Below are 14,345 nucleotides of genomic sequence, written 5' to 3'. Positions count from 1 at the left end.
GCTGAAGTACTAGAAAAGGCAAATTCTCTTTCTCGTCTAACAAGCTTCAGGTTTGAGTTTGGTGAAGCACTAACAGTTCACAAGAGAAAGGCTGATTTGTAACTAAAGCTGACTCAAGACAGTCAGTCTGTCCTTCAAGGCCTCTTCCCATATCCACTTTGATTTCCTTTCAGAAAATTTCATCAGTGACAAATACACTGTCCTTTCTCCCCCAAAAAGGGGGAAATACACACATTAATGAATCAGTTTACATACCAACACTTCCAGGGATGTAAGCTGCATCACCTTCTTCTCAGTGCTCATATGCTGGTGTTCAGGGACTCTGTAGTTAGCAGCACTCTTCAGGTTATAACATCCCATATTTTCCTGTGCCTCTCTGATGTCCTCAACGTCCTTGGGATTCTCATAGTCATCACTAGGTTTGTTCTTGTATCTAGTAGGTACAAAACAAAACTGAACTTTAAGACAGAAAGCATACAGATGATCAAACAGGGTCGTTTCATACCTTCCAATCTCTGCAGCAAGGCCTGAGAAATGAGCTGGGGATCAAGAATCATACACTTCTTTCAGGAATCAATAGCTACTTTGAAAAGAATATCCTTGCACATTTGAACAAAAACCTCACGTTATTGTTTTAATTTTTTTTTTTTCAAAAAACTCTTATAACATAGCTCTGCCATGGGACAGGTTAAACCTCTACACTTGGACTGAGTTCTGGGTTTAGTGAGTACATGCTGCTCTCAGTCTCAGGGAGCCATGTGCCAACATTCCACCAACCCTCAGCACAGAATACCTGATTCTATTCTATATTAAATCTATATTAATAACCTTAGAAAGACTTGTACTCCAACTCCACATTGGTCCCATTCCCTGTCATTCTTCTCCTAATGAAGGACTTCTGTACTTCCATGAGCATTCAAAGATGTCTTGTCCCTCTTTCTTGCCTCTAAAGACTATCATGGAGCATGAAGGCATATCACGAACACTCATATAATGGCCATGATGTTAGCACAACTGACTAACCCAGCTGTTACAGCATCTGCTCTGTCTGGTGCTGGTAGGGTTAACTGAGATTTGACTGTACTGGTCTTGGTGTTCCTCAGTTATGATTGACTTAGACACCTTTTTACTCCCTATCTGAAGATGTAGTTACCTAGCGGAATTCAAGTTTTTTAATATTTTAGAAGAACCATAGAAAATAAGTGGAAGATTTTAATGCTCTCTTGAGACTCAGAGACACATGAAAACTCATCTATTTTAATTACAACCATTAGGAATATAAAAAACTAGGCAGAGAGATTATAGTGCCATATGACAGCTAAATAGCATTACTTGACCTCAGACAAGAAGCAGAGCTAACAGGGCAGAGCCCAATTCAAGACTCACAATTCATCCCACTCTGCCTTCCTCTTCATGATCTTAGCTTCCACCTTGTCAGACTCCTCAACAAGTCTTCTGATTCGCTCACGTTTGCTTTCTATATAATGAGTCGTTGGCTTTTGGACCTCTGGCATTGTCGGCTTTTCAGCCTCGCCCTCGAAAATGCTAGCATCTGGACCAAAAAAGAACCACATGAAGATGTAAATACCATGTAGCACAGTGCAATTCCAACTATTGGAAACCTCCTGGGATGGCTCCTGTAGAGCTGGTGTTTATCAGTATAGTTCCACTGCAGTGGATGTTCTGAACATGTTTGGGTTCTTTGACTTGACTCTTAGTCATGTTAATGACAAAACAAGGGGAAATGGGTTTAAACTGAAAGAGGGGAGGTTTAGATTAGATATTAGGAAGAAGTTCTTCACTGTGAGGGTGGTGAGACACTGGAACAGATTGCCCAAGGAAGTTGTAGATGCCCCCTCCCTGGAAGTGTTGAAGGCCAGGCTGGATGAGGCTTTGAGCAACCTGGTCTAGTGGAAGGTGTCCCTGCTGCTGGCAGGGGGGTTGGAACTGGATGATCTTTAAGGCCCCTTCCAATCCAAACCATTCTATGATTCTACCCATGGGGCTGACAGACAATTGCTGACATTGACCTAAACATGGAAAACTATGTATGTGTGTTACTATGTATGTAGGCACAAAAAAACCAAAACCAAGCAAACAAAAAACCCCACAGTTATATTTCTTTACCTGTACCTAAAGAAATTATAATCTCTTTAGGTTAGACTCAGGAAAACAAACTGAGATGAAAGACGGAAACCGTATTACTCATGAGATTTAAATGCTCATCATTAGCCCTATGCGTACGCCTTGGCTCTTGGACAATCTCCCTTTCTTCTTCTTGTTTCCATGTCCGTTTAAGTACTGTCCTCTGCCATGACGGATGTTCCTTATCTTGGGGGTACTTCTCAGACATTGCTAGAAGTCTGTAGGTGGAAATTTGATGATTGCTTTGAATGGCATGAACAACAACAGTGTCGAATTCCAGTGAGTCCCGAAACCTGAAAAGCCAAATTAAACAAAACTGTCTGATGTCAGTAGGTGCAACCTACCATTTTCCCTTGACCAAAAGGACATGAATAACGTAGTTTACTTATTGCACATAAATCATTACATGTAAATTCACAAATCAGTAAGTAATAGCATGATAACATCTGACATTATCTATTGACTTTTATCCAATCTTTGTCCTTCAAAGTTCCAGTAAGAGTTCTTGGTTCTTACTGAACTTACTGGCAAAAACCCAGTCAAACTTAGTCTCAAAAAAACCCCCAACCATCCCAGTTTTCTTCACATAAAAGTGAATCAAAATAAAGCCTCTTCCTTGATTTGCATATTTGAACTTTTGCCAAAGATTCAAAAGAAGTTAAGTACACCCAAATATCAATATATACTCTTGTGCATGTTCCAAATAAAACAAGAACAGAATCAGAACAGAACAGAAGAAATACTGATTATATGAGGGGAAAAAATCACATCGTTTTTCCCTGTGGCAGGTACAACTTCACAGATAAGCCCCATGCAGGGTCAGAGGGAGAAGTAGAAGAAAAGTGGTACTTACTGATTTTGTAGTTTCTGCAGTCCGATCAAGTGTTTCTCATGCTCCCAAGCCAGTTCTCTTTGCACTAACTGAATTCTCTGTGCTGTCTGCCTTTCCAGCTCCTCAAAGAGTCTACGGTCCATCTCAAACTGCTGCAGAAAGAGAAAAAACCCAGCATCACATTATCTTGGCTATTAGATTTTGATAATAAATATTTTTGCCTAGGTGCCAGTGTTCCATTCACATTCAACACAAACCTGTATTTCAGGAGCTATTCAGATCTCCACAGAGAAGCACATTTTTCTCACATGCTTCTTAAATGGCACAAATCATCAGCTATGATTCAGAAGTGCCAGTAAATTATATATTCATAGACCCACCTTAATCCAAAGAGTTGGACATCTTTGGCCCCAACACATCAGGTAGCAACATTTTAGAAGAAGGTGCCTCTAAATATAAATGACCCTTATAAAAAACAGATGTACCTCTCTGTGCAGCTGCATGTGCTTGGGCAACTCCTCATTCTTCTGAAGAAGAAAAAGAAACTCATGCCTCAGTGCAATTAACTCTTCTCTTTTCTTTTTCTTTTTTTCTTCAGCTTCCTTCATTATCCGTTCAGACTCTCTTTTCTGCTTGACTTGCTCAATGCTGAAAATACATGAAAAAGGAAATGGTGTTATCTCAATGGAAGAGAGGAAAGATTACAGCTTATGTAGCCTTTTAAATGTCCTTGACAGCCTTAAATTCCCAGTGAACTCAATGGCTCTGAAGATAACTTAGAAAGGAATCATCTTCCTGTACATTTGTACAGTCCTAACATCATGGGGCTTGGACCTTGACCTTGTGTTGTCTCTGTAGTTTGAAGTTAAGTAAGTCTCAGAGTACCATATTTGAATTACTACCACAGAAAAGTAGATGAAATGGAGGGAAAGGCTGAAAAAACTGTGTGTAACAAGGAAATTACTCAAATTCAGAGCGATCAACTTCTCCCTTCTCTTAGCAGGCAAAAAGAAACACATGGTCTGAAGAAAAAGCTACCAACACTTGAAAATCTCTTTCATAATTATCCAAGCATCTCTTACTTGTAGGCATTGGGATCCTCAATGTCTTCAGTAGCCTCCTCCTTCTCAAGACCACTCTGGAATAAAAATGTCTTGCCTTTAAACAAGTAATAATAGTTTCAACAGACAATAAAGCTTTTACAAACATTAGGACAGAGCTCCCATTGCCTGGCACAAAACCAAAAGAAACTTCCACAATCAATGTTGCTATATGAGTCTTAAATACCAGGTTTTAATGTTTCAAGAACAAAGAGCAATTAAGTTGGTTTACATGTAAAAGAACTAATGAAGCATAGCTCTTGGGGACAGAGAACACAAATCCCATATCCTCCCCATCAAGATTAACCATTACATCATTGCTTGTCCTAACTTCACTCTGTCCCATAACATCTTTGGCTCTCTACCCCACCAAACCCAATTCTCTTGTCTCCTCTCACTGCCAGGTTGACAAGAGACAACATATCCTGGGCTAATTCCAAGTTACATGTGTAATTCATCTGGTTTGCTTCTGCTGACTGCATAATAGGTTCACAAGTATTAGCTGTGAAGAATGACAGATGGATGGACACTGCAGTCACACAAGCCTCATTTCCCTAGGCAGTCATGCTCTAAAAAAAGAGGGGGGCCTATCACTTTACAGTGAATACAGTCATACTAAATTGATCTGTAATTTAACTCAATTAGTTTCAGAGGATTTGTATTTGATTCTCTAAGAATCCCATTAAGTTTAATGAAGATGGAATTTTTTAAATCTTCCACATGACTTAAAACTAGAACAGATACTTAATGAAGATATAATTTGATAAGGGAAAGACTCTATTAGGATGATCATTAAGTAATGTTGCTAGCCTGAACAATAGAAAATGACCATAAAGATCTTTATATACACCTACTTACATACTTAAAATTATAAAGCTGTGTATATATGGTTTGTAATTGTGTATTAATCACTACTTGTAATACTGGAGCTAGCAAGGCTCTGATATCACAGGTTCCAATCATTCACTTAGTTTAAGAAAATAATTTTGAGTCTATTCTTAGTGCTACCTATTCTTGTTATACTGGTAAAAAATTCCAGCTAGTTGTGAACAATTTAACTAATTGATCAAAATAACAGTTTCCTCTCTGTCTCCCTTGTCAACCATCTTTCAAAACATAGATACTAACTAATACTAAAAGTATTTAAAAGTTTAATTTCTTTTATGTTGACACTTTTGAGATTTTTAAGCTGTATTGAATGTATATCTAGTGCAAAATACATTGTGTATGGTAGCACTTCTTTACTCCACGTCTCACTGCTTCTTTCAAGTTATATTTGTTTAATTCAGGCACTCAATAAATTTTTAAATGTGTGTAATTTTGAACAATTCAATGAAGTCTGAACATTTTTACTGGGGGAGTTGACACCTCTCTCTTCATACACTGGTTGTGTATTACCAGTCAAACTGTTATTGAGTTCCAGTGTCATCTGTTCAAACATGTTAAAGGTGATGAGCTCTACAGTGATTACAGGACACCTGTAAAATCATTACTGCTAACGCTGTCCAAGAGTGAAAGAGCAACAGGATCAGTGTCATGCTGTGCTATTTTGCAAGTTTAAAAAATCCAACTTGTGAATTATATATGAATGGTAGTAGATGGACTGAGAAACTATACACTTGGTATTCTCCAACATTATTTCTAGAATCCCCATCCAGAACAGAATCATACTTTATTGGAATTAAATCCAAGATAGGTATTAAGTATGACAGATCCCGCGGTTCTTTGATTCTAGGAATGTGCACGATGACACCTTTAAGTGGGAAAAGACTAGTAGAATATTACATATGAACAACACATACTATGCTCATTTGGAGACAAACAAAACATTCAGAAGGAACAATGCAGTCATAGTGCCTGTTTATTAGGGAATGTTTTGCAAGAACTCATCTTCCAAATTGTTTGGGAAACTTCAGCTTTTGCTGTGAAAGATCTATGATGCCAAATAATTGAACTGGATTTTGCCCACTTGCAGTAGTTTCACTGTAAATAGGCCTAATTCAGTGAAAGAGGAAGTGACTTACCCTAGGAGAGGGGATTTTGGCTTTTAGCTCTTTGTGAACATCCTCTGGAGACAAGATGTTGAAACTAAAAATGTTTCCATCTCCACCACAGGTAATCAGAAACCTATCATCATAACTAGAACAGATCCCCTGGATCTGGCCATAATCATTATCATGTACATTGAAGGACCAGTAATCCTTCAGGGTATTCACTGAGAGGTCTTTATCTTGGAGAGGATAAACACGCAGTGCGCCATTCTGCATCCCACAGAACATCAGCAGTCTGCTGGTACTGTCAAAGAAGGAATGAGAAACAGTAATAACAGGTAACTTGTAATGAGTAAGGCGACAGCTCAGAACATGATACTTCTTTAGAAGAGGTCATCTATCTGAATAAATGTAGCCTTCACAAGTTTGTAAGCTTGAAGCAAAGTATTTGGACCATTTAAAGTATGTGTGATACTACTACACATTTTTTTCCCAGCTAACTGGCTGCTCAGGCATGTTCCACCACTTGCTGGTTATCATGGAACTGGTTTCAGCCCTGAGTTGTGCAGGGTAGCAGACACCAAGTTCAGAGTTAGAAAAACAGTTTTCCCTCCCTGCTCTCCATCTAGTAAGGATGGTGGTGAATGCAGCCAGCTCTAGATTAAAGCCTGAACTAAATCTGCTTCCTGAGATGCAGATTGTGCCTAGCCTTACAGGGAACCTAATATTGGGAGTCTGAAAAGATGACTTTTAAAATTGTTCTGTCAGTGCCCAAGTACATCCACGAGGAATTTTAAGCGAAACTCAGTGCCAGGAAAAACTGAGAGAATTCCTGCATATTATACATACTACAGCTGACCCTTAATTAAAAAGGGACAAAGCAGTGTACCCACCTCCCTTCCAAGTTCAATTTCATCAAGCCTTATCATGAAGCTAACTGCTACACTACAGTGTGTTACCAGAAGGAGATTTGGTGGATGGGATTTTCGTCGGTATCCTCAACAGGAATCACTTCAAAGGGTTCATCTTGCCTGTTTTCAGGATCTTCCTGGTGATCATTTGAGGAGAATTCACAATGATAGAGGAACCCTGAGTCATACCCACCCTGAAGAGGAGAAGGACCATAAAGAAATGGTAACAAAAGAACTCTGAAGCAGCTGATGAGGTAAATGCAAATTTCAGAGTAATTCTTCCTTTCTTAAGGATCTACTATAGGTTAGAAAATGTAACTTCCAAACATCTAGAGAACCTATTTACCCAAAGAGAAAAAAATCTCTCATGATCCGGCATTACAGGTCATCCTAGAGAACCTATTTACCCAAAGAGAAAAAAATCATGATCTGGCATTACAGGTCATTCTACCAGTATGTCAAGATTCTACCTTCTGCTTGTGAGCAGCTTAGTTCTTTGTGTCAATTTAGGCATCATGAAGAAGCACATCTATTGGAAATTTACTGAACAATCTGAATTGGAATGACACTACTGATTTACTTCACAAACGGGATTCCACCTCCCAGAGATAGCAGATTTCAAATAATCCATTTTCTAAGGCAGTCAGATGTGAAGGGAAGGTTGCCACATCTTGCCATCCATCAACATGAAATAAAAATTGATTTACCATGGAAAGCCAAAATTTTCCTGGTGCTGAGTAAAACCCACAGAGGATGGGACTGGGCTCTTCTGGTATGTAGAGAGGTGGCAATGGCTCTTCTTCAGATTCCTCTTCAGGTTCCTCTTCTATCTTCTTTCCCATCTCCTGTTGCTGCTTTATCCATTCAAGCCTTGCTTTCTCCTTCTCCTGCCTTTTTTTCTCTCTCAGTGCAATCTCCTCTTCCAGCTATAACGACAAGCAGATAAACATGGAGACATGGAACCAAGGCACTCTATGCATTACTGACTGAAGGAGTATCATACTTTAAATCCAAGGTGGTTCTGGCATTATAAATACAGAATAACTAGAGAAATCTCTTTTCCTTCAACTAAGCACAGATCAACCAGACTTCATGGGAGTCTCCAGTGGAAATGCCTCTGTTTCCCTCCTTCAAAGTATTTTAACTCATGGCCCTTTGAAACAGAAACCATTCTGCATGAGAAGCAGATTTCAGCATTTCCTCAAAGAGATTATTCCCAAGATGAACCACTGCTAGTGTAGTACTTCTGCAGAACTCCTAAGCCCTGTCCTCTGCCTGCCCAGGAAAAAGAGAAGCACTGGAAAGCTAAAGTCAGATTCCCAAGTTCTAATGCATCATTGATGTAGGATAGAAAGAGAAGCTGTAATGGACTTTACTTCTTCTGAACAATGAAGGGAATACATTTGTAGATTTATAAAACCTTTAAAACTCCCTTTCCATTCAAGCCTACTTTAGCATAAACAATTATCAAACATTCTCTAAAACAGGATCTTCCTAAGAAGATATTAGCAAATCATAGAGACAAGTCTGGAAAGGATCTCAAAAGAGCATTCTTTTGCCCAAAAGTAGAATCAACTAAACCTTAAATATTATCAGCTGATGTTTGTCTGACCTACCCTTTAAAAGTTTGCTATGGGGACTTTACAGCCTAAGCAAACTATTTTAGCGCTTCACCACCCTCACTGTTAGAAATCTCTCCTTACATCTTACCTAAAACATCCTTGTTGCAACTTATTAATTAGGGATATATTCCTACAGGAGGAACTGAGCAATTAATATTCTTTCTCTCTGTAGAAACCTTTTTTTTTATTTTTATATTGTCCCCCAAAAATATTCTTGTCTTTTGACTAAAAAAATCCCAAAACAAACAAAACCAACAAAACTCCACACACATTATTTCAATCTTTCCTTATGCTTTGTGATCATTTTTGTGTTTCTTCCTGTGAGAAAAGTAGCAATAAATCTTTCTCTTGAATGATGACTTCCTCCTGGTTTTAAAAAAGAAATGAGGCTTTGCCTGACATTCAATAATGCACCACTCAGAAGACAGGAGCAGTTAATAGAGAAAGCAGAGAAATCACAGGTTAAGAATAGAAACAGAGAGGCTGTTAGATTGTGGTGTGCTGAAGCTGAACACGGGACTGAGAGCCTGCTCACTGGAGCTCTGCTCCTGAGCCTAACATCAGCTTGCTTTTTAATTTCACAAAATTAACTAGAGCTGAGAGCTGGCATAACTCTTTTCCTTTGGCCTGGCATATCTTCTAAAATGCTAGTTCTCATTCAGAAATAGAAAAGAAAACATGCCTTTAAAGTCAGTACAACATTTTAAAAAAAAAATCAGAAACATATAACTGCTGAAAAAAAAAAAAAAGATGATTTTTCATATTTGCCTCAAAGTGACCACATGGGTGTTTTATGACTATTCAAAGGGATTTCCTCCAGGGCTAACATCGACCACAAGGCACATAGTTTTTCTGAAAATTACCAAAATGAAAATATTTTAAGAACTAATGTGCTATACTGCCTTTCCCTTTCACTAATGCTATCTTTTAAATCTAATGAAATACACATCATGCTTTCGGTGTGATGTATGTTCTCTTTGAATAAACAAACAACAATTTGTAATTTCAAATGTTGGAACCTGGTCACTAATGGACTTTACCTGGCCTTCTCCTTCAAGAAGCTTAGCAAAATCCCTATGATGCAAGATTGGGACTAGAAAAGTTTTTGAGTAGTTCTGTCCTCTGGTACATAAACAACAAGAAATACCTCCACAGGAGAGTTCTTACCTTGATTCGAGATTTAATACTACAAAAATGGAAGTACTGCGTCGGCAGGTTTTTTATTTGATAGGTGGACGCTGTATCGTGTTCCTCAGGGAGCGGGGCAGGAACCTGGAGAGCAAAGCCATTCTCACAAAGGATGAGCAGTGTGCTCTTCTCCTGTAGAAAACCACAAAAAATATAAGTATAGAGCAGAATTGAAAGAAATGGAAAAAAGTTAGTCAGAAGATGCACAGACACAAAGCCAAAATCCATCCAGGAGGCATTAACTCTGACTCCCTAAATGGACACTTTTCAAAGGACATCAGAAATCAGTGAGCTTCTTTTATACTATGTATCCTAGCAAAGCTAAAGAATTGAAGAAGTCCTTGCCATATACAAAACAGCTACCATTCTGACACTGTTCAGCTTGGAAGCAGCGTGATGATATTTTGGGAGTTTGGTTAAATTAAAGGATGGATCTAACCCAAAAGTTAGGAGCTGAGGTTTTGTTTTGATAATTGTTTGAACATTCATACGTTTCTATACTAATAAATCCCTTGTATCTTCAAGACTTGGCTCAGAATCTTGCCAAATGCTGTTTAGCTTGGAGTTTGCTCTTGCAGGTATGTGCCAGCAGCTACTTTAAAATGCAAAGTTAGTAAGAACAGGTAAGGTAAGGGTAATAATTATTTAGTGTTTTGAGATTTTAAAAGGCAAATCTGTATTTAGTTTCCATTTTTTAAGTGATCTGGAGAACTGCTGGGCTTATTTCATAGAATCATAGAATCATAGAATGGTTTGGGTTGGAAGGGACCTTAAAGATCATCTAGTTCCAACCCCCCTGCCATGAGCAGGGACACCTTACACTAGATCAGGTTACTCAAAGCCTCATCCACCCTGGTCTTAAACACTTCCAGGGAGGGGGCATCTACAACCTCTTTGGGCAACCTGTTCCAGTGTCTCACCACCCTCACACTAAAGAACTTCTTCCTAATATCTAATATCTAATCTAAACCTACCCTCTTTCAGTTTAAAGCCATTCCCCCTAGCCATTCATCCGATCTATCACCAAAAATGTGCAAAGGGGATGTATTAGAGTTGCTACAGAAACTTTAACTAGAAATTATGTTTCTTACATCTATAAAATCTCAGCCTTACAAATGCATTTGTTAAATGTACAGTATTTAATCACAGAGGTGCTTTTTTTTAAAGAGAAAAAGAGTAGTGTAACACTCAGATGCTTGTACTATGTTTAGTAAGTGTTCATACCGAGCAGTGGAGATCTCATACCAATAGACAAAATTACTCAGAGGGAACCTAACATATCAAAGCCATGATGGCTGCTTTTTTAGCAAGTAGGAATACCTTGTTCTCAAGGAAAGGACTCCAAATGCAACTGTCAGATCAAGATCTGTCCTTTCTGTGGTAAGATAGAGTTCATACCAGCAAGAATTCTTTTGCCATGCAGTTTTTATCAGTTCCCATGAACAAGCAATAATAGGTACACTTTCCCACTGTGCACCAGTATAACATATCTTGCTGGCCATTTTGTCAGCGTCTAAATACAACGAACAATCTCCCTTCTAAATAAGAATACCAGATCAAGCAAAATTTCAGATGTTACTCTAACCTTATAAAACTTTTAAAATATTAGCAAGAATCTATTTGAATATGTCATGACACACTTCAAACACAGAGTGTGAATTCCAAGAAGCACCAAAAGCTTTCTTAATGCGGGCCAAAAGCTTTGCAAAAGCCTGTTTTAATATGGGCAAGAGACACAGGCAATAGTGCTCAATTAAATCTTTTATCAAAGAACACTAAGACCTTCCAAAAGCTAAGGCACAGGCTTGTTTTTTCAAGCTGAGCAAAATTTTGTGGTTTACATATGTTTCTGGTCTTTATTACCCAAAGTCCAAAATACGTTCAAAGCAACTGAACCAGAGATACAGCTACACAGAACCTGTCCTTCTGAAGCAGCATGAAGAACAAAGTAGCAAGACACCTTTTGCATTGTCTATACAGAACATGGCTAAGGCCATGGATCTCCATCTATTTTCACTGGAAGTTATTTTCAAAATGACGTTTTAACCATGTAGGGAAGGAAATAAATCAAACATGCATTACTCACATGAGAAGGTGGAGACCACTGTAATGCCTGCACAGGCCCAGGGACACAGATAAATCCAATTGGCTCATATTTATCTTCAACAGCAAAAAAGAAAACAGTTTTGTCTTTACTCTGAGGAAAAAAAACCCAAAGATGATGGCTGAATCAAAGCTGACCAAAAATTTGAAAGACTTTAAGTACTTTATGATATAAACACATACTTCAAATGTTTTGTGGCTCAACAGGGGGACTTACAAGTGCCTTGGAACTTAGAATTGGATTTCTATTATGATTACAGGAAGGAAATAAAAATCCTGCCCACCTTGCTCCAGGGCCCTAAGTGCACCCATAGCCCTGAACTGCCTTGATGGGCCACACCTGACAACCCCAGCCATGTGCTTTCTGCCCACTGCCCCAGGAGCTCCTTTAAAATTTTGGCTCAGGCCTAAATTTCCAGATAAAACAGCACAGGCTGATTTCCCCAAGAAAATACAGAACTGGTGCACAATATGATGCACAGCAGATAAATCCTGCATTAAGTGAAATACATGGCAATTCAGCTCAAGGAATATGTAACTGCAAATGCACTGATCATGGCTGAAGGCCAGTCTTTAAAAAGAGAGACCTCATTGACTGGCAATCATCTCAAAGACTAGCAGGCACATTGACAAACCAATTGTTCAACCCTGTTCTAAGGCCAAGCAGTGCTGGGTAGCAGCTGGAGTGCTGCCAAGATGGTGTATGAATGGACTTGCTTTTACTAATTCCAAGATACTACTAAACTAATTCCAAAATGAACCAAATCCATCTTCAAAGGGGATTACAGTATTCACACTAAACAGTCCAGTAATTCACAAAATTAATTGTATGAATTGCATGGTTGCTTTCCTTCAGAAAACAAATGTGAGTGCAAACAGATCCTTCTCTTCTCCCAGCACTGCAGAGAACTACAAGAAGCAATCAACAGCAGTAACAGAAGTATGACTGTGTTGTCAGTAAACAAACTTTACCTCGTCTCCTTAAATAACATCTACATTTGTGACTTAATAAAAATAACCAAAAGAAGTGGTACATACCCCTGTGGCAAGCACATCTCCATTTCGTTCATATGCCAAGGCTGTAACTGCAGCAGCATGAGGTTTGAAAGCTTGTTTCAGATTTATCTCTGCATTCTCTTTATTGGTCTGTCCTGCAAGAACGGGCAGTCCTTTGGGATCATAAACTTCAATTATGCGGACAACACCGTCTTCAAACCCCACAGCAATTAGACCTCCTTTAGGATTTACCTTTGAGTGGAAGAATGAAGAAAAAGATCAGAGTGTATATCAGGGAGCTAGAGTAAGAATCTATATGGCACATGCTCTAGTGTTAACTTGTAACTCATGTGGAAGTGTTGTTGCTAAGGCACAAAGAGTGTTTCATACCTGGGAAATGCTGCTTATTCTCTCTCATATGCTAACAAAAAAGGAGTAGGAGGACTGGAGGTTATTTTCTGGTTTGTATTGTTGAGGTTTTTTACTGATAACATGCCATTGAGACTGGAAATGTTAATGAGGATGTGGTTGTAATGTCTGAAGAAGTAATTCACACTGATATACAAACATATCAGTAGCTGCTTCTTCAGGAGAAGAGTTGGAACTCAAGAAAGGAATTATTATTATATTATCCTGAATATAATATTGGGCATTGAATGTGGGCATTGTTTTTGAAAAGGTGAGGGCATAGACTTAGGTCTGGCTGACTCCACATAAAGTACAGTTGTCAACAGGGACAGCTACTTGAGATGGAAAGAGGAGGCTATGGAGCCTTTACCACAGGCCCCATAGGTAAGCTAATTGCTGACAACGTAGACAGGCTTGAATTTTGAGAATGAAGAGTTAGCAGAAACAGGCTTGTGTTTTAGCTGGATCTCGTTAGACTTGCAGATTTAGCTGATAGTAGCCATACATGGTACTGTCTTGAAGTGATTTACAAGCTGAGCAGCTCCAGACATGGCACTGATCAGTAGCAACACACACCAGAAATGAGACCAGAAGGAGAATTGCTGTGTGAAGAGACGAGGGTCAATAGACAAGCTCTGTGAGCAACTGGCAGAAGTATGATCTAAGTATGAAGAAGTTGATTGTCAGAAGGGAGCTGGGGGTAACTTTCTTCCTGTTATCTGGGGAGATCAGCCCATGATGTCTTATCTTAAAAAGTCCCTCTGTGATAAGCAGGTGTGAGATAGCATTGCTCAGTAAATGACCAAGAGGAGTCACTCGTGGACCTCGAATTTATGGCTCTGCATTTGACTCCCTTCATTAATTCCATATCTCTCCTCTACCAGGCAGCCAGCACTCCACATATGGCCTCCCCAGTGCTGAGTAAAGAGGAAGGATCACCTTCCTCAACCAGCCAAGGTTTTAGACATATTTGCTAATTTTAATTAAAATAGTGTCTAGTTATGTTTTTGAGGAAACATAGTGTATTGGGTTTGCATGGCAAGGTTTTG

The 14,345-nt window shown here is 38.9% G+C and overlaps 1 protein-coding gene across 1 annotated transcript in view; it reads right to left on the bottom strand.

Moving 5' to 3' along the window:
- Positions 1-14,345, bottom strand: part of CFAP44 (cilia and flagella associated protein 44) — a 40,752-nt gene that overhangs the window by 13,158 nt on the left and 13,249 nt on the right. The window contains exons 13-24 of the mRNA XM_029084069.1: positions 12,931-13,140; positions 11,876-11,986; positions 9,769-9,921; positions 7,687-7,905; positions 7,028-7,173; positions 6,102-6,372; positions 4,060-4,115; positions 3,463-3,625; positions 2,999-3,129; positions 2,241-2,438; positions 1,387-1,545; positions 256-433 (exon numbers count right to left, since the gene is read on the bottom strand). Of these exons, the coding sequence (XP_028939902.1) occupies positions 256-433; positions 1,387-1,545; positions 2,241-2,438; positions 2,999-3,129; positions 3,463-3,625; positions 4,060-4,115; positions 6,102-6,372; positions 7,028-7,173; positions 7,687-7,905; positions 9,769-9,921; positions 11,876-11,986; positions 12,931-13,140 (1,995 nt within the window). The remainder of the gene's footprint in view (positions 1-255; positions 434-1,386; positions 1,546-2,240; positions 2,439-2,998; positions 3,130-3,462; positions 3,626-4,059; positions 4,116-6,101; positions 6,373-7,027; positions 7,174-7,686; positions 7,906-9,768; positions 9,922-11,875; positions 11,987-12,930; positions 13,141-14,345) is intronic.

The sequence above is a fragment of the Antrostomus carolinensis genome, unplaced genomic scaffold (genome assembly GCF_000700745.2).
Source record: "Antrostomus carolinensis isolate BGI_N321 unplaced genomic scaffold, ASM70074v2 scaffold31043, whole genome shotgun sequence".
Classification (NCBI taxonomy): Eukaryota; Metazoa; Chordata; class Aves; order Caprimulgiformes; family Caprimulgidae; genus Antrostomus; species Antrostomus carolinensis.
This window is presented reverse-complemented; position numbering and strand designations above follow the sequence as displayed.